This window comes from Lolium rigidum, chromosome 1 (assembly GCF_022539505.1).
Source record: "Lolium rigidum isolate FL_2022 chromosome 1, APGP_CSIRO_Lrig_0.1, whole genome shotgun sequence".
In the NCBI taxonomy this organism is placed as follows: Eukaryota; Viridiplantae; Streptophyta; class Magnoliopsida; order Poales; family Poaceae; genus Lolium; species Lolium rigidum.
In genome coordinates, this window is record NC_061508.1 from 63,658,267 (window position 1) to 63,678,150 (window position 19,884).

The following is a 19,884-nucleotide window of genomic DNA, read 5'->3' on the forward strand; positions in this document are numbered from 1 at the left end:
TGCACACCGTTGGGTCGATACAATAACTTTTGTGTTCGCCTCATAGATGCATCCATATTTTCTAAACGAAAATTTTCGAAATAGAGCGTTGGAGATGCCTAACAGTCGCGCTAAACTTTGACGCTGTAAAAGCACTTTACAACACGCTTCATTCCTGTTTCGCGCGTGCGGCTATATCCACCTCCAACAGAAGCTCTAAATTTTGGAGTTGTAAAAAATGGTAGTTGTTTCTGCGCCCGATTTATGCCGCGCGCCGGGCGCGTAGATATAGTGCGCGAGATAGCGTTTGCCGCGCGCTCCATCTTACCGCGCCGGTTGCAGCATCTGTTGGTGCATCAATTTACGTATCTCGCGTGTTATATTAGTTGCTTTTTTAGATACTGATCTACGGATTACGGCGATTCTTTCGCGACGTCCATGCGATATCCACGGATACATCCAAGCACATAGGCACGATACGTTTTGTCCCCGACGGACACAAATGGTCGTCCCCCCGTGGGAGATGCCCTGCCCATACCGGGAGGAAAAGCACTCGTTGAGCATCCTGCGTCCCTTGTCGGCTGTGCGCCTGCAACCAGGCCCCACCACCTCCGGTGTCTCGGTCACCCATTCCCACCGTGGCACCGTCCGTCCGGCCGCGCATCCCGCAACCACGTGCACCCCGTGACTCCCACACATCTCGCGCGTTCATCCCCACACGTCGCCGACGCGCTAATCAATCGCTCCCAGCATAATAACCACGCCCGGCCTCTTGGACTCCAAACTCACACACCACTCCTGCGCTCGCGACCCTTTCCCCTCTCCCGATCCCTGCCTGCACCGACCGATCCCGTCCATGGCGAACTGGGGCAGCTCCGCGGCCGACGAGCACGACGACTTCGACGAGTTCGACCCCACGCCCTACGGCGGCGGCTACGACCTCTTCGTCACCTTCGGCCGCCCGCTCCCGCCCTCCGACGAGACCTGCTACCCCTGCTCCGCCCCCTCCACCTCCTACGACGCGCCCCACTACGCCGCCGAGGAGCCCTCCCCCTACGGCCACCACCACAAGGCCCAGCCCGCCCCAGGCTTCCGCCCCCAGCACGAGCAGCCGTCCTACGGCGGCGGCGGATCCGGCTACGGCGGATCCAGGCCCCAGCCCGCCTACGGCTTCCGCCCCCAGGAGGAGGAGCAGCAGCAGCACTCCTACGGCGACGAGTCCGGCTACGGATCCAGGCCCCAGGCCCAGCCCGCCTACGGCTTCCGCCCCCAGGAGGAGGAGCAGCAGCACTCCTACGGCGGCGGTGGCGGCGGATACGGATCCGACCCGCCCCGCCGCTCCGAGGAGGACACCTACGGATCTGGGTACGGCAGGAAGCCGCAGCAGGAGGAGGACAGCTACGGCTCTGGCTACGGCAGGAGGCCGCAGGCCGAGGAGGGCTACGGATCTGGCTACGGGTCCAAGCCGCAGGTGGAGGAGCAGGCCTACGGCTCGGAGTACGGTTCTGGGTACGGGAGGAAGCCACAGCCGGAGGAGACCTACGGATCCGGGTACGGTGGGAGGAGGGTTGAAGATGAGGTCGAAGGTGAGTATGGCTCCGGTGGGTACCGGAAGCCCAAGCCCTACGGCGAGGAGACTCAGGGCTCATATGGCTATGGCCAGAGCGCTGGGTATGAGAAGCCCAGCTACGGCGGGGGAGACGAATATGGCCGCAAGAAGCGCGTAAGCTCCTGTCTCTGATCGTTTACTGTTTTCTGTATATGCGTATTGTACTCGTTAACTTGTTCAGTGTTTTGATTGCTTGTTACTAGGTAGATCTTTGAGTGTTCGTTACTTGTGAACTCAGTCGCATTAGGTCTTCCAGTAGGCGGGATGTGGTAGATACAACCATTTTTTGCCATGCAACTATATCATTGTTAGATGATAAGAACTCATATAATTTGTTACGGCTTTAAGTTAACAATGCCAATGCCAACTTTAGGAATCATGCTTTATATGTCATAATAAAGGGAAAAAGGAAGTAGCTGATATAGTAGATTTAGATGCTGAAAACTTGTTGTCTTAATACTAGTTTGTTGTTAGTATAACATAAGCATATTCTGTTCAGCCGCTAAATGGGAATGTTAATTACTACTTCGTGGTGCACTAGGAAGTAGCTGATCGCATGTTCTGTTTCGTTCGAATATTTATGAAACTTATTGATCGTATGCGTTATTTTGTTTCGATTGTTCGAATGCACTCTATACGGCCTTTCTGCGCGTGCAAATTCATTGCTCTCGCTATCTCACTTAGATTCTGATATGGTTTTGAAATAGTTGGGCATATACAATGGTTACCTGTCCCAATAGAATTTGTCAGAACAGTGTAGCTAAACAGATTTGTGAAAATTATAGTAATGGTCGTTCATACACATTAAGCCCCCTGCTATAAGAAAGCAAATCATGTGACTCATATTTGTTTGTAATTGTTATATTGTGCACTTAATAATATGCCATGTGCACATATGCGAGTAAATACCATGTCTAAGAATATAAGTTGAAGAAAGTCTGCCAAAACCTACCATGCGAGTACTCTGTTAATCTGTTTACTCCATTCTCTTCTACTGCTCGCATTTTTTTTTTGCTTGTACTACCTGTTGGCTGTTTTTTTCTGGTTGGACAAGAGTAATTTTTGTGCATTTCTTTGTAGCTAACTAACATAGTGCTTCCTATTGAAGCTATCTCTGAAATGTTAATATTAGATCCTTCTTATCAACCCTAATATTTCCTGCTGCTGCTTTACAGGATGACGACGACTCTGATGATGAAAAGAAGAAACGTTATGGCGGGGGAGACGAATACGGTCGCAAGAAGCACGTAAGTTCCTGGCTCTGATCATTTACTGTTTTGTTTCAGCATTGACATATCTGGCATTACTTGTGGTTATTTGACAATACTTCGACTCTGTGGCATTTCTTTGTTGTGCAATTTTTTTGTTACTTAGGTGCTGATATTGTTGCAACATATAACCTCCGTTTGGAAATAAGTGACTCAACTTTGACTGGATACACACTTAAATGCGTCTAGATACATCCAAATCTGAGTCACTTATTTCCGAACAGAGTGAGTAGTAGGCATATGCAGTAGTTTTCTCTTCCTGAAGACAAATTTTGTAAAAGTACAGTAGTGGTTGTTCATCTACTCCCTCCGTCTAATAATAGGTGTCTCAACTTTATCGAGATACAGATGTATCTCTAGCTAAAATGCATCTAGACATGTTCTTATCTAGACAAAAGTGAAACACCAATTTTTAGATGGAGGTAGTAGATAAAACACCCAGCTATATGAATGCTTACTTATGGCCGTCTACAACTTCTATGTTGTAAATTTGATAATCTTCCATCTACGTATTTTCTTATTTACAATATTTGTAAATGTGAGCTAAACAATTTGTGCCAAAACCAACAGAGATGGGAGTATATTTCCTATATTCTTTTGGTACCGTTTGCAGTTTTGCTTTTACCACCTGTTTGCTCTTTTTCTTTTGTCAGGCAAGATTAAATTTTAATGCATTTCTTGAACCAGACATGCATTATTAATCTTCCTGTAGAAGTTATCTTTGATTGTTTAAAATAAAATAAAAAAATTCTTACCAACCCTTAATATCTACAGGATGAAGACAACGACTCTGATGATGAAAAGAAGAAACATTACCACAATCGCCGCCACAACTACGATGACTAAGCATCCATCCTGGCCTTCAAATGTGTTCGTTATCACCACATCTAGCCACTACACGAATAAAAATGGCCTGGTTTCCCTTCCGGGTACCGAATATTTATCTCTTTTCTGAATTTGTAACTCCAAACTAAAGCGTGCTATGTGGGTGGTTTACACGTTTGAGTGTTCTTCTATCTGTATGCGTAAGATGATATGTTCACGTATGTGTACACTCTTGTTGATTGCTGTGTCTGGATTCTGCATCTTTGCTTGATTTTGCTGTTCTTCCAACTGCTGTAATTTGTTGTTTCTCTCCTATAGAATCTTGAGACGTGCAGTGGATATTATTATGCTGTTGCTTTCGTTTCATTTGTTTCTGGTGGTTGTCCTGAACCCTCATAACGAGCAGACTGAGGCTGGGCTGTGCACCACAGCAGTGGGGGTTAGGTCAATTTTTTTGTGAATCCGCGTGAGTTTCTCCATTTTGTTTGTGTGTACTTTTAGTCTAGGATCCTTTCATAAGGTTTGTCATCAATTCGAAGAGGCTATATCTCTTCAAAAATTTCCTACGACTTGCACCCCCAGCAGGAGGAGCAGCACTCATATGGCGGTGGTGGATCCAAAAACCAGCCTGCCTACGGCTTCCGCCCCCAGCAGCAGGACGAGCACTCCTATGGATTCTGCTCCCGGCAATAGCAGGAGGAGGAGGAGGAGGAGGAGGAGCGCTCCTACGGTTTTGGGTATGGCCCAGCGCTTCACGGTGGACACCTATGGATCTGGGTACGACAGGAGGCCCTAGCAGGAGGAGGAGACCTATGGCTCTTGTTCCGGGAATGATCTGCAGGAAAAGGATATCTATGGTTCTGGCTACGGCAGGAAGCTGCAGGTCGAGGAGAGCTACCGATCAGGGTTTGGATCTAGATACGGGTCCAAGCAGCAGGTGGAGGAGCAGACCTACGGAATCGGAGTATGGTTCTGGGTATGGAAGGAAGCCACAGGCGGAGGAGAGCTACGGATCTGGGTACGGTAGCAGGCCACAAGGGGAGCGGGAGTCTGGTGGTGGGTATGGTGTGATGAAGACCGAGGAGGATAGCTATGGTGGTTCCGGGTATGGATATGGGAAGAAGGTTGAAGTTGAGGTTGAAAGTGAGTATGGCTCCAGTGGGTACCGGAAGCCAAAGCCCTATGGAGAGGAGACTCGTGGTTCATATGGCTATGACCAGATTGCTTGGAGAGTAGTGATTAACTTGTTTAGTGTGCGGTTGCTTCTTTCTCGGTAGATCGTCATGCCTCCTATTTGTGACATAGTGAATGGTCGAGGAGAGGTTGGATGCTTATTACCGTCGACTGCGTTAGGTCTTCCAGTTTGCGGGGAGGTGTTAGATACAGCCTATATGATTGTTAGCTGATAACAGCTCACACAATTCGGTAGGGCTTTAAGTTGCAAAATTCAGAATTTCTGCTCTATATGTGGTAAAGGAAAAACGAGTTGCTTGATTTAGTCATTTAGATGGTGAAAACTCTACCTGAATACTAGGTTGTTCTAACAGAAAACATGTTTTACTCAGCTGATCAGTTGAAATGTTAATTGGTGCTTAGTGCAAGGGGAATTTTTCTGTTGTTCCCAATACGCACTGAACATGTTCATGTCTGTACATAAATATGAGTTTGATGATACTGATCCACCTGTATGTGTTCTTTTATCTCAGCAGCGACAACAATAGTCGACTCTATATGTTGTTTGTTTTGATTAGTTGACAGCACTGATCCACTCTGATGTGCAAATTCATCACTCGCTACTTCACTTGCATACTGATATGGTTTTACAATAGTCTGGCGCATACCTTAGTTATCTGTCTCAGCAGAATTTGTCAGAACGGTGTAGCTAACAAATTTGTGAAAATTACAGTTATGGCTGTTCATCTACATTAAAACCCCAAGCTATAGGAATGCATCTTTTGACTATATTCGGATGTAATTTTAGGACTCATATTAGTCTACGGTTATATACTTTTATTGTACATTTGATAAGCTGCCATCAGCACATGCATTTGCATACCATGTCTGTACATTTTAAGTTGAAGAAAGTGTGGTGAAAACTAGCGTAATAGCTCTATATTGTCCCTCTATTCTCCTATTATAGGGCTCACATTATTTGCTCCTAAACCTAGAGTAATAGCTGACAAACATTATACTTCCTATAGGAGCAATCTCTGACATGTTAAAATGAGTTTTTTCTTGCCAACCCTAAATATTTCCTGCTGCCTCTTCACAGGATGACGATGATTCTGATGATGAAAACAAGAAACGTCACCACCACCATCGACGCCACAACTACGATGACTAAGCATTCAGCATGGCCTTGATCTGCGGTCAGCTCCACATCTAGCTACTACACGAATAAAGCTTGTCTTGTTCCCTTCCCGATACTCCTCGAAATAGGCTTTGGCCCCGCTATATTAATATAGCAACCAACCGATACAAGATAGCAACCACCGCTGGGGCAAACAACACATCAAGCCCAAAAGAAAGAAGAGAGAAAATGTAAAAGAAACTAATGCCGACACTGATAGATCGACGGAAACAAAGATAGCCCGCAATCGCTGCGCCCTCCGGAGAAGTCCCATCGCTTCCTAGCACATCGAGTCGCCGCATACCAAGCAACACCTTCAACAAGGAGGCGATGATGTCGCCGCTGCTGCCCGGACTCGTCCTAGGGTTTCCCCCGGTATGTGGAGAGGATAGGGTAGGGGTACCCCCGACGCCCTTCATGAAGGAAAGGCGTCACCCGCAGGCGTCACCGCGTCGGCGTGGAACATGCCGACAGGGATTTCTCCCGATCCCCTAAACCACCAGAATTCCTCCTTTTTTGGAAGCTCCCCTTCCGGATACTCTGGATCACTGTTCTGGTTATTATGAATTTGTGTAACTCCAAACAAAAGTGGGCGGTGTGGATGGTTTATATGTTTGAATTATCTCCTATTTGTGTGCTTAAGATGATTTGTTTGATGTATAGTACTCTGTTTGGAAATAAGTGACTTGGCTTTGTCTAGATACGGATTTCGGTGTGTAGATATATCTGAGTTTGCTTATTTCCGAACGGAGGTTGTAGATTGGAAGGAGTCCATATTTTTCCGTTTGAACTTTTCATGGAGTACAGTTTACAACCCTCAGCTTCAATACCGTTTGAAATACATGCTCAAACTGTCAAACACATTTAAACCACACCACAGCTAATTTGTACAGCAGTGGATGCCCTCAGTCGATTAGATTCGCTGAGCTAAAATTCAAATAGGGTGTGCAGTTAAATTACTAGGAGCCAGGGAGAATTATTTGGACATTGCATTATTACATTATGACAGCTAGGTTTGATAGGAAGAGAGAATGAGAAAGAAAGAGGGGCTGGACCGAGGCACTGCCTTGAATGTGATCACTATCGCCTTAAGATCATGGATGTGCCTTAAGATCATGGATGTGGAGAATTTTCGTCCAGCGGCAACGTATTAGTCCAGTTGCCACGTATTTACTTAAAAAGATCTTGTCCAGCTGCCACATATAAAAGGTGCCGCGTATCTTGGCTCGAGTTTCTCATCGGGAAATTAAGCATGGAGGCACAAATGCAGGTGTGTCGGCCCCTGCGCCTAGTCTTCGTCCTCCTGTGCTTCTTCTCTGCTCTGGCAAGCCTCTCAGCCGATGCAGCTCCGACATTGGTCGACAGACTTCCAGGTTTTGACGGCACACTCCCGTTCCGCCTTGAGACCGGGTATGTTTGCTTGGTACACCATTTTCGATATGTTTAGTGACAGACCCATCGGCCGTCGCTCACAAGCTCCTCCTTGCACACTCTTTGTTGGCAGGTATGCGACCGTGGACGAGGAGAACGGCGCGGAGCTGTTCTACTACTTCATCGAGTCGGAGGGCGACCCGAGGCGCGATCCCCTTGTACTTTGGCTCCCCGGAGGTGGCCGCTGCACCGCGCAACAAGCATTGCTGTTACAGTTTGGTCAGTAATTCTTCGAATTTACACGCATTATTACATGTTTGGCTCCAAAAACTAACCTTGCATATGTTTGAAGTACAACTAACATATACTCCGTACTACAAACCAATTGCAACAAACATTAAATCCCTCGCGCTAGCTTTCTTAGCAGCCACATTGCATCTACTTTTAGTGGTGTGAACCTCTGTTCTGTCTTGCTGGATCACGTAATGAAATTTGTGTCGGCAGGCCCGTTGAAATTCATCATCGAGCCCTACGACGGGTCGACTGTGCCACGCCTCCAGTACCATCCTTACTCTTGGACCAGGGCCGCTAGTATTCTCTGTGTTGATTCACCGGTGGGCGCCGGGTTTTCCTTCTCCCGGAACATTAAAGGATATGATGTTGGGGAAGCCTCTGCTGCACTGCAGGTCAAAACGTTTCTCACCAAGGTACGCCTAACTTATTTTTTACACACCATAGGATATAGCCAGTTGATTTTCCTCACGTTCGTCTTGTGGAACAGTGGTTCACCGAGCATCCGGATTACCTACGTTGCAGGGATACGGCACAGAGGTGCCGTATCGGTGCAGGATACTGCACCCGGACGGGGATACGCGGGGATACGCTGGGATACACGTATCGTGAAGTATCCCATTTTTTCTGAATTGAAGTAATGAAAAAAAATAAGAACACAGCTGGGGACACGCAGGGATACTTCAGAGAAGCTCCAATCCATGGCTCGCTCCAATCCATGGCTTCGTCGTTTGTAAATCCTTGAGAATCTGTACGCAGGCAAGCTCCAATCCATGGCTCCAAGCTCTTTTTTTCTTGAATCATCCTCTTCGAGTTGGAGGACATTATATGGTGCTTCAAGAGAAATATGCTGACTACTTAGCACATTTATTTCAGATTTCTATTCCACTTTATTCTTATTTAGTTTGTAATGCATTATTGATTTTTTTCATGCATTTATACATATACTCGCCGTATCCCCGTAAGTCTATTTTCAGAAAATGCCGTTTTCCCGTATCACCGTATCCGTATCCCCGTATCCGTATCCCCGTACCATGTAACATAGCGGATTACCTCCCAAATCCTTTTTATGTCGGAGGAGCCTCGCGCAGCGGAAGGATCGCGCCATTCCTCGCACAGAAGATCTCAGAAGGTGGAGTCGTGTCATTTCTACATTAATTAACTCGTTAAAGGTGTGGACATAATAGGATGATAGTAGTAGTCTATTCACACTTCAACACACTTTTTTCTAGACATTGAAGCTGGAATGACTCCCACCGTTAATCTGAAGGTGCAAAATATTCACACATTATCCATCCAGCTGTACCCATTGCTGCTACAACTACTAAAACATAAATCTGAACGTTGTTTGTGTTATGGTCAAAATATGTTACCTGGTAGGTAATCCGGCTACAGGTGAAGCCATTGATCGTGACTCGAGAGTGCCATATCTACATGGAGTTTGAGTAATTTCAGATCAACTATATGAGGTGATTACGTAAACACAACTCCATCTCTTACTTAATATCCTATTGGCATACAGTTAACTGCCCATATGAGGTTAGTTAATTCCTTATTCTTGTACATTTGCTTGCATGTGAGCCTTGTTAAGTCGATAATGGAGAACTGTCGAGGGGACGATCTTACCAACCCCAAGAACGTGCTTTGCTCTCAGGATATGGAAAGGTTCAGCCACGTAAGGATAGACTATCCTCCTTCTCATTTGAGTGTAAAATTCGGTGGAAAATGATTGATACCGCTCCCGGTTAAAAATGCCATTTCCCAGCGATTCGCTTAAGTATTTATGTAGTTTTTATGAATCTGGTTCACATCTTCATATGTCATACTGCTACTGAAGCAACTGATTGATGTTTCCCGATAGCTGTATGATCAAATTGAAGGGAAACACATTTTGTATAAAAAGTGCCATGATGAGTCTTCTAGACCAATTCACATGACCACAGAAAGAAACACCGTAAAGGAGGAATTGGGAGTACTTAGACATCCACCACCTCGACCTTCAATGGATTGTCAAGTAAGTTCATTTCGCAAAAAACTGAAGTCCTCGTGCGATAATAAGATGGTCATTCAGCAGGAAAGATGGTTCAAGCAAATTATTATCCGGATGTCTTTGTTTTTCTATGAGAAATTAATAGCATTCTCTTTTCTTTTTCTATTGTAATTTTCTTCCTACCTACTATTTCAGCATTTTGTTACGATAATTCTTTGACTAATAACTAGTTTGCTAATATGTGTTTTCCAAAATTCTCAACGATGATTGTGATTTTATATCATATACACCACATATTAATGCAGTATTTTTTGTTCAATTTTTTTCTTAATTAGATATAATACACCCTACACATCGAAACAATTGGTGTGTGAAAAATATAGAATGCCTAGTATGTCGAGAAGTCTGGTATACAAATAAGTTTTTCCAGCATCATCAAGAGTCTTTTGTGGACCACCTTTGATTTATTTTTCTATCTGTAGAGTTATGGTAAATACCTGTCATATTATTGGTCAAACAACAACATCACTAGGGAATCCCTTGGGATCAAGAAGGTAAGCTACAGAGTTTTTTCCACGAGAAGATTTTTTCATACCATCTATGTCTATTCAAAGATAATGTTTAATATTTCTCTTGTACATCTGAATGCCATTAACTTAGGGGAGCAAGGATGAATGGACATGTTGGGACGAAAAGGATCTACCTTATTTTCCAAACATCAAGAGTAGCATAAAGTATCACTATAATATGACATCGAAAGGTTATCGTGTCTTGGTATATAGGTAAATACTATCAATGTCAAACGATTTGTGCTATAACACATATTTACTTTGTGGTTGGAGATGCTCTATATTACCCATGCAAGTGATAGATTTACATAATTTGATTGGAATGCATGTATAAAGCAGTTGATCAAGATATGCTCTTATATCGATCTCTACTTATCATGCTTTCATATTTAATTTTCCAAGCTCTCATCTATTGACCTTGTGCAGCGGAGACCATGATGCCGTGATACCACTTTTGGGGACCCAATCTTGGGTGCGATCACTCAACTTACCCATTTCGGATGAATGGAGTGCTTGGCATTTTGAGGGACAATCCGCTGGGTAAGGATTTTTCAATAGACATGTTTATTTTTAGTTCAATTGTTTGTTTCTATGTTATCATTTGAGTACCAAACTGGTGTGAATAATTCCTCTTACATTGAATTATAATGTATATGCAGATTCACCCTAACACACACAAACAACCTAACGTTCGCTACAGTAAAGGTAACATATGTCTATAGAAACCATTAAGTTGGGCACTTCTCGCTTTATAGTTGAAACTATAAGCGATGTATATCTAATGGAATATACATTTGCAAGTAGATGCTAGCCTAACACTGCTTAGTTTAAATATAGGGTGGTGGACACAGTGCGCCGGAGTACCAACCAAAAAGAGGCCTTGTTATGTTCAGCCGTTGGATTTCCGGTGAGCCACTTTGATTAATGCCTGATTTCTATAAGAAGAAAGTGACATCCCATATTCCCATTGTATGTAAGATACCATAATGTGTTTGAATGTTGTAAGAGTATGTACTCGAAACAATGAGGGTAGTACCCAATTGCGCCAGTGCTAGAATTATTTGTGGCATTCCACAATAGTTCAATGTTATGTACTACTTATCCGTTCCCTTTTAATTGACTCTGATTTAATTAGAGTCAATTAAAAGGGGAGGGAGTATATGATGATGGTTCATATTGCCACGCCTGTCCAGTTTTTACAATATAATGCTAGTAATTTTCTTTTTTTTTTAATGGAGGCAAAAGCTTTGCCCCACCTATTAATTAAGAAGAGAGTGCTCAGTTTTTAGGAGAAAACCGAGCGAAAACCTACAACAATAGGGCCAAGCCCCCACAAATAACACACCCACCCACAACCAAGCCTAATAGTGACCCGAACAACAGAGTCGCACCCACTATAGCCAACACAACACCAACATACACTTCAACACGGCACTCCTACAACACGTCGAAATAGATATGCCACGATATTGGGGGCACCCGTCAACCAACCGCGGATCCAGGGAAGACAACTGCTAAGGTGGCGAGAAAATCACAAACCTCTCTAGCAACAACAGCTCTGGGCACCGTCGGCAATAGTCCAGACTTAGTGACCCCATCATCAACAGGAATCACAGAGACTTCATCGCCAACACCACCACACTTCTCAAAGCCAAGTGCCTGGCACGGCGAAGAAGGCACATCCGAGAACTCGTGCAAGTCGGGCATCACTTTCTCGATAGAAGGAGGCATATGCACACCACCACATAACTCCAAGAGCTCAGGCATGATGTGCATGACCGGAGCTGTGATCGTCGAGCTGGCACTAGCACGAGGAGAGAAACAACCATGAAGGCCCGCTATGCTTGCGCCCACTTTGCCAACATCAGGTAGAACCAAAGGATCGGCAGACGTCCGGGAAAGTCTACCTAACATAGCTTCCGCCCGCTCCAGAAAGCCTCCAATCGCTAGCATCCATCCATGCAAGGAGTCAACAACCTCGTGAAGAGGACGGACAACCTCGTGAAGCAACTCGGCTTGCTTCTCCAAAGCAGATTGCATATTCGCCAAAGAACCAACAGGAGCAGAAACAACCGACGCCCAAGACCGACGACAAGGCACATCGGACGGGAGCGAGACCTCAACCTGGGCCCTGCAAGGAGCATCCGCTTGGCGGGGCGAAGACGCGGCACGGCCTGCCAACAAGCTGAGAGGACGCCAAGCGTTATGGCAGTCACGTGCCCGATGACCGTTCTCAAGGCATCGAGAGCACTCGAAGGGGTCACGAGCAAACCGCAGCACGGTGACCAAGAGCTAGGCACCTGCAACATCTACCCTTGAGCCAAGCGAGGAACAGGACGACGAGCAATTGGCGGGACTGCGCGAGCCGGACGACGCGGGCCACGCCGTGGCATCACCTCCTGCCAACCATCGCGCTCGCCAACCACACACTCCGTTTCCTTGCCAACAACCTTGTCAACAAGGGCAGCAGCAACATCGAAGAACTTGGTGGCCGGTGGCGTACGGGGAACCAGTTCCTCTTCACCATCCTCATCATCGTTGTCTGCAGCGGACACCCAAGATGCAGGCCACGCGGCAGCGAAGGGGCAACACCCCATCTCCCGCCTCACGCCCGTCGGCGAGACTGCGGCATCGAGGAGGCAAGCTCCCCCTCCACCTCCTCCATGGCGGCTGCATCGGAGGTCCCGAACCAGGGCGCGGCGTGCGGCTGCAGGCGCAGATGTCCCCGGGAGGGATGTAGGCGCAACCTCCACGGACCCGCTACCAACCTGGCCGGAGCGGACCAGCGCCTCGCACCCCTTGGAGCTTGAGAGGTTCCCCGCAAGCCATCACCTACAATGCCGCAGCAGCCCAGCACAGGTGCGGCCTCGGGGGCGAGCTCGTTGACGCCAAAGACGCCCGGGTAGGGAGGCGGCGGAGCATCTTCTTCTGGCGGGGCGAAAGTGGCCGAGGTAGGCTGGGAGCTTGTAGCCACGGAGAGCAGCTCCAGGGCCACCGGAAGCTGGCCGGAGGGGGCGCCGACGAGAGGAGCGGGGCCGACGGGCGGCGAGGCTTCGACGGCCACCATCTTGGCCTTGGGAAGGAGCGGCCGCTTCGTGACCTGCCCGCGGATGGCCGGGTCGGACCGGCGGGAGGCAAGGGCAGCTGAGGCGAGCCCGACGGCGGAAGCAGCGGTGGGCGGCGAGGCCTTGGTGGCCGCCGCCGCGGGCATGCCCATGGGAGCCGCGGGCATGGAAGGAAGGGGACGCCGCGACCCCGAGAAGCAGCGCTGAACCTCGGGGTTGACGATGCCGCGGAGGGGATGCCGGATCTGGAGCCGGCGGATGAAGAGGACGCCGGAAGGGAGAGATCAGGCCGGCGGCGGCGCTAGCCTGGCCCGCGTCGCCATGTTCGCGAGAACACCCTCATCCTTTCGTCAGTTTATGAGGCGTCTGAACTTTGATATAATGCTAGTAATTTTCATCAACATATGGAGTGGATGATGGATGAATTCGAAATAAATCTCATGGTCTAGCAGTAAACTGTAAACATGTTCATGTGTGTGTGCATAAGTATGAGTTTGATGATACTGATGCACTGTATGTGTTGTTTTATCTCAGTATCGACAACAATAATTGACTCTATGTTTTTTGTTTTGATTATTTGACAGTACTGATTCACTCTATACAGCACATCTGTGATGTGAAAAATCATCGCCCACTACTTCACTTGCATACTGATATGGTTTTACAATAGACAGGCATATACCTGAGTTATCTGTCCCGGCAGAATTTTTCAGAACAGTGTAGCTAACAAATTTGTGAAAATTATACAGTTATGGCCGTTCATCTACATTAAACCCCAAAGCTATAGGAATGCATCTTATGACTCATAATCAGATGTAATTTTATGACTCATTAGTCAACAGTTATATTACCTCCGTCCAAAATAAGTGTCTTAGTTTAGTTTAGACCACCCCTGGCCGGGCCTGTTACCCCTGGCAGCTCTCTATGATCTCTAGACTAGCCCCACAGACCAACACATGTCTTTCATGCGCACTTTGTCCTCACTCGTGAGTACCCGGGAACTACTTCCCGGTGTCACCCATCCTCAAATTACTCCGGACCAAGCACGCTTAACCTCGGAGTTCTTTGCTGATGAGCTTCCGGAAAAGAAGTTGCAACTTGTTGCTATGAGTATCCTATCAATCCTATTAAGCCCTGGGCCAGGATATCACACTCATCCCCCCTTATAAGATCGACAGCCCTCGTCGATCAGCCCCAAGCCAGGAACGTCCCCTCTTGGCACACGTCTGTGCGTCCAGTGCCGGCACATGTGCCATACTGTGTGCCATGACGGGCCACACCAGCCATGCGCCACATGCCCGAACTCCTGACCCGCACACGCCCGTGTAACCGCGAAGGTCGGCTCTGGTACCAAATGTAACACCCCGACCACCCCTGGCCGGGCCTGTTACCCCTGACAGCTCTCTAGGATCTCTAGACTAGCCCCACAGACCAACACATGTCTTTCCTGCGCACTTTGTCCTCACTCGTGCGCACCCGGGAACTACTTCCCGATCGGTCACCCATCCTCAAATTACTCCGGACCGTTTCAAATTATACCACTTTTGGGCCGTTTCAAATTACCAAAAATATATCCCAAACTATATTCCCTAAAATAAAAGGAATTCTAAAGAGAGGTGATAATTGTTAGAGGGGTGACAAATAATGCATTCACCGAAATCTAGTTTTTGCGTGAAAAGTAATGGCTACAAGAAATCGGTGATGGTTTATCATTTTTTGCGTGAAAAGTAATGCCTAAAAGAGTTTATAATTTTTAGCACGTGAAAAATAATACAGAAAACCAAACTTGCTGAATCCGGTGGCAAACTGGGTATTTAGCATACATAGAGGGTGGAAGCTAGTCGCCGACAGAGAGAGAGGATGGTGGCCCTGATTAGAGAGAGAGGGGGGTTATCCTGCCCGTTAGATCATACGATCAACGGTCAGCGGGCACGATCCGCGTGACAAGGGCTAGACCAATCAGGGCAAGGTTGGACGTCTGTGAGAATTTGTGAAGGGAGAGGGCAAAACTGAGTAGTATCAAGAAACCAAGGGCACGTGAGTAGTAAACAGACTAAGGGATTCAAATATGAGATTTCAAAAATGGAAAATGCGTGTTTTGTACAATGAAACCCATCTTAGCCTACCTCAAACTATTTGCAATACAAATATACATGAGTGTGAAAATTGTGGCCTTATTCAGACAAAGTATGTTTTGGGGAAAGCTGTTTTGGGAATGGCTTATTGTGGAAAGCCATGCACTTTCATAGCTACTAGGTGATTTGAGAAGTGGCAACTTGTGGTAAAACTTGATTTATCTATGATTGTTATGGTTCCCAACGTGGCAGATCGCGTAAGAAGACTCCATGAGTAAGTGCCACTATGGTTTTATCCTTTTTGGAAATTTTTGCACATTAAATGACTCATTTAACTAGCTTAATCCCATTTGTTGACTCTCAGTTGACCAGCCACTTGATGGTAAAACTGAGTATATTGCACTAGTCAGTATTAGCACTCAAGTGCAAAATTGAGCACACAAAAAATGCTAGTATAAGACTCGAGGGTATACCTGAGTATATCTAAATTTCGAGGGTTAGACTGGAGGAAGCGTGTTGCGGTGCTAAAGTGGAAGACGTGCAATTGTTGATGCGTAGGACACGGGTCGCGGTGCAGAAGTTGAAGACGTGCAATCGTGGACGCGTGTCGCGGTGCAGAAGTCGAAAACGTGTAGGCGTGCAACCGTGCACACGTACGACGCGGGTCGCATTTAGGACCCATCGCCTTTATAGATGCCTCTCCCTGTTCGTCTCCTCACACTATCTCACTGTCACCGTCACTCCCTCACGCAACGCCGCCTCTCACGTCCCATCATCTTCTCCAAAGCAAAAAAACCGTCTCCCTCTCATGTGCTGGCGATGGACAAGGAGACTGCGAATCCGTCCTCCGTCCTCGACGTCGTCCCCTCTAAGCACGACGCCTCCGTCTTCGACGCCGTCCCCTCTACGGTCGTCACCGCCGCCGGTGCATTGGCGGCTACCGCCGGTGCATCGGAGGCTGCTGCCGGTGGCGGTCAGATCCCGCCGGAATGGGACCCCTACGAGAAGGTGTCGTACATTTGTCCGGCGAACCCCTACGACACCTGCATGGACGACCCTTGGAACGAGGTAACTACGGTTCGCTCCCTTGTTGTTCCCCTTTCCTTTTTCAACCCTATTTTTGCTGGTTTCCGAGTAACTATTAGTGCCTATCTGTAGGTAGGATGAGTATTGGGTTAATATTTGCGCCAATTTTATTCTATTTTGATTTGATCCCTTCTTGATTTATGCAAGTAATCATGGGATCTTAATCAGTTAAGATTTGTGGTTAAGATTTGGGGTTCGGACGTTTGATACGTCTCCGACGTATCGATAATTTCTTATGTTCTATGCCATATTATTGATGATACCTACATGTTTTATGCACACTTTATGTCATATTCGTGCATTTTCTGGAACTAACCTATTAACAAGATGCCGAAGTGCCGGTTCTGTTTTCTGCTGTTTTTGGTTTTAGAAATCCTAGTAACGAAATATTCTCGGAATTGGACGAAACAAAGACCCGGGGGCCTATTTTTCCACGGAGCTTCCGAGAAGACCGAAGAACATACGAAGTGGGGCCACGAGGTGGCGACACCACGTGGCGGCGCGGCCCAGGGGGGCCCGCGCCGCCTATGGTGTGGCCCCTCGTCGGCCCCGACTACTGCCCTTCCGCCTACTTAAAGCCTCCGTCGCGAAACCCACGATGCGAAAAACCACGATACGGAAAACCTTGCGAGACGCCGCCGCCGCCGATCCCATCTCGGGGGATTCGGAGATCTCCTCCGGCACCCTGCCGGAGAGGGGATTCATCTCCCGGAGGACTCTACACCGCCATGGTCGCCTCCGGAGTGATGAGTGAGTAGTTCACCCCTGGACTATGGGTCCATAGCAGTAGCTAGATGGTTGTCTCCTCCTCATTGTGCTTCATTGTTGGATCTTGTGAGCTGCCTAACATGATCAAGATCATCTATCTGTAATTCTATATGTTGTGTTTGTCGGGATCCGATGGATAGAGAATACCATGTCATGTTAATTATCAAGTTATTACATATGTGTTGTTTATGATCTTGCATGCTCTCCGTTTCTAGTAGAGGCTCTGGCCAAGTTTTTACTTTTAACTCCAAGAGGGAGTATTTATGCTCGATAGTGGGTTCATGCGCATTGACACACGGGACGATGTGACGAAAGTTCTAAGGTTGTGTTGTGCTTGTTGCCACTAGGGATAAAACATTGGCGCTATGTCCAGAGGATGTAGTTGTTGATTACATTACGCACCATACTTAATGCAATTGTCTGTTGTTTAGCAACTTAATACTGGAGGGGTTCGGATGATAACTCTGAAGGTGGACTTTTTAGGCATAGATGCGGTTGGATGGCGGTCTATGTACTTTGTCGTAATGCCCAATTAAATCTCACTATACTTATCATGTCATGTATGTGCATTGTTATGCTCTCTCTATTTGTCAATTGCCCGACTGTAATTTGTTCACCCAACATGCTTTTATCTTATGGGAGAGACACCTCTAGTGAGCTGTGGACCCCGGTCCATTCTTTAATACTGAAATACAAATCTGTTGCAATACTTGTTTTACTATTTTCTCTGCAAACAATCATCTTCCACACAATACGGTTAATCCTTTGTTACGAGCAAGCCGGTGAGATTGACAACCTCACTTGTTTCGTTGGGGCAAAGTATTTTGGTTGTGTTGTGCGGGTTCCACGTTGGCGCCGGAATCTCCGGTGTTGCGCCGCACTACATCCCGCCGCCATCAACCTTCAACGTGCTTCTTGGCTCCTCCTGGTTCGATAAACCTTGGTTTCTTTACGAGGGAAAACTTGCTGCTGTGCGCATCATACCTTCCTCTTGGGGTTGCCCAACGAACGTGTGAAATACACGCCATCAAGCTCTTTTTACGGCGCCGTTGCCGGGGAGATCAAGACACGCTGCAAGGGAGTCTCCACTTCTCAATCTCTTTACTTTGTTTTTTGTCTTGCTTTATTTTATTTACTACTTTGTTTGCTGCATTATATCAAAACACTAAAAAAATTAGTTGCTAGTTTTACTTTATTTACTTGTCTTGCACTCTATATCAAAAACACAAAAAAATTAGTTTACTTGCATTTACTTTACTTATTTCATCATGTTTCCTTTTAATTTTACCGCAAAGAACATACCGGTAGGACAAGGGTCTATAATTGGGAGGAACAATATAGAAGAATTTTTCACCCATGTTAGTACCGTTGAAGATTTTGAAGATAGACACTTGGTAGAGCTTGCTCCTACTTATGAAATTGTTGCTGCTTGCTTTAGTTCGCTCGTTGGAAACTAAATTTGTTAATCTAAATCCTATAATCCAACACATGTTTCTTACACTTGGTGATATGGAAGAAGGGGAAAAGAAAGATTTTGTTTTAGAAACCCTTCTTAGAGAATTTGGTGGTCTAGCAAGAGAAGCTAGAAAGGTCTTTGCTAAATTTAATATGCTTGGTTCTCATACTAATTTTGTTGGTCTCCTTGAAAAGATGGACATGGATAGAATAAGATACACTAATAATATTAATGATGGAGGGGAGATCAAAGCACCCATACCATGTAAACTCCTAGCTATGAATGATGCATTAGAACATAACTATGCTTAGCTTGTTCCTGAAAATTTGTTTGATGAGAGTAGCAAGCCCAAGACTAATGAGAAGGGAGACGCTGAAACTTATGTATCCAATATACTATGCATGGTTGAGAAAACTCCAAACCCCGCTGTAGACACACCATCTCGCGATAACACTTGAGATACACTTTACGCGCCTAGGCTGAAAGGCGTTAAAAAGCGCTTATGGGAGACAACCCATGTTTTTACTCCAGTATTTTTATTTTATATTTGTGTCTTGGAAGTTGTTTACTACTGTAGCAACCTCTCCTTATCTTAGTTTTATGTTTTGTTGTGCCAAGTAAAGTCTTTGATAGAAAAGTAAGTACTAGATTTGGATTACTGCGCAGTTCCAGATTTCTTTGCTGTCACGAATCTGGGTCTATCTCCCTGTAGGTAGCTCAGAAAATTACGCCAATTTACGAGCATGATCCTCAGATATGTACGCAACTTTCATTCAATTTGAGAATTTTCGTTTGAGCAAGTCTGGTGGCCTAATAAAATCCATCTTTACGGACTGTTCTGTTTTGACAGATTCTGTCTTTTATTTCGCATTGCCTCTTTTGCTATGTTGGATGAATTTCTTTGATCCATTAATGTCCAGTAGCTTTATGCAATGTCCAGAAGTGTTAAGAATGATTGTGTCACCTCTGAACATGTGAATTTTTATTATGCACTAACCCTCTAATGAGTTGTTTCGAGTTTGGTGTGGAGGAAGTTTTCAAGGATCAAGAGAGGAGTATGATGCAATATGATCAAGGAGAGTGAAAGCTCTAAGCTTGGGGATGCCCCGGTGGTTCACCCCTGCATATTCTAAGAAGACTCAAGCGTCTAAGCTTGGGGATGCCCAAGGCATCCCCTTCTTC

General features: G+C 46.2%; 1 protein-coding gene and 2 pseudogenes across 1 annotated transcript; all 3 read left to right on the forward strand.

Annotated features, from left to right (window-relative positions):
* Positions 1-819: 819 nt before the first annotated feature.
* LOC124685430 (uncharacterized protein At5g39570-like) lies at positions 820-3,899 on the forward strand. Its single transcript, XM_047219781.1, has 3 exons — positions 820-1,702; positions 2,764-2,835; positions 3,631-3,899. Exons 1-3 carry the CDS (start codon positions 836-838, stop codon positions 3,700-3,702), a joined length of 1,011 nt encoding a protein of 336 aa, XP_047075737.1. The 5' UTR covers positions 820-835; the 3' UTR covers positions 3,703-3,899.
* Positions 3,892-4,958, forward strand: LOC124708909 (annotated as a pseudogene).
* A 2,325-nt stretch (positions 4,959-7,283) lies between these two features.
* LOC124708920 lies at positions 7,284-11,473 on the forward strand (annotated as a pseudogene).
* Positions 11,474-19,884: the final 8,411 nt, after the last annotated feature.

Excerpts from the sequence above, each read along its gene's own strand:
- LOC124685430 (XM_047219781.1), top strand. The coding sequence starts at position 836 with ATGGCGAACTGGGGCAGCTCCGCGGCCGACGAGCACGACGACTTCGAC. Across the intron at positions 1,703-2,763 it reads AATATGGCCGCAAGAAGCGC|GATGACGACGACTCTGATGA; the intron begins GTAAGCTCCTGT and ends GCTGCTTTACAG. Across the intron at positions 2,836-3,630 it reads AATACGGTCGCAAGAAGCAC|GATGAAGACAACGACTCTGA; the intron begins GTAAGTTCCTGG and ends TAATATCTACAG.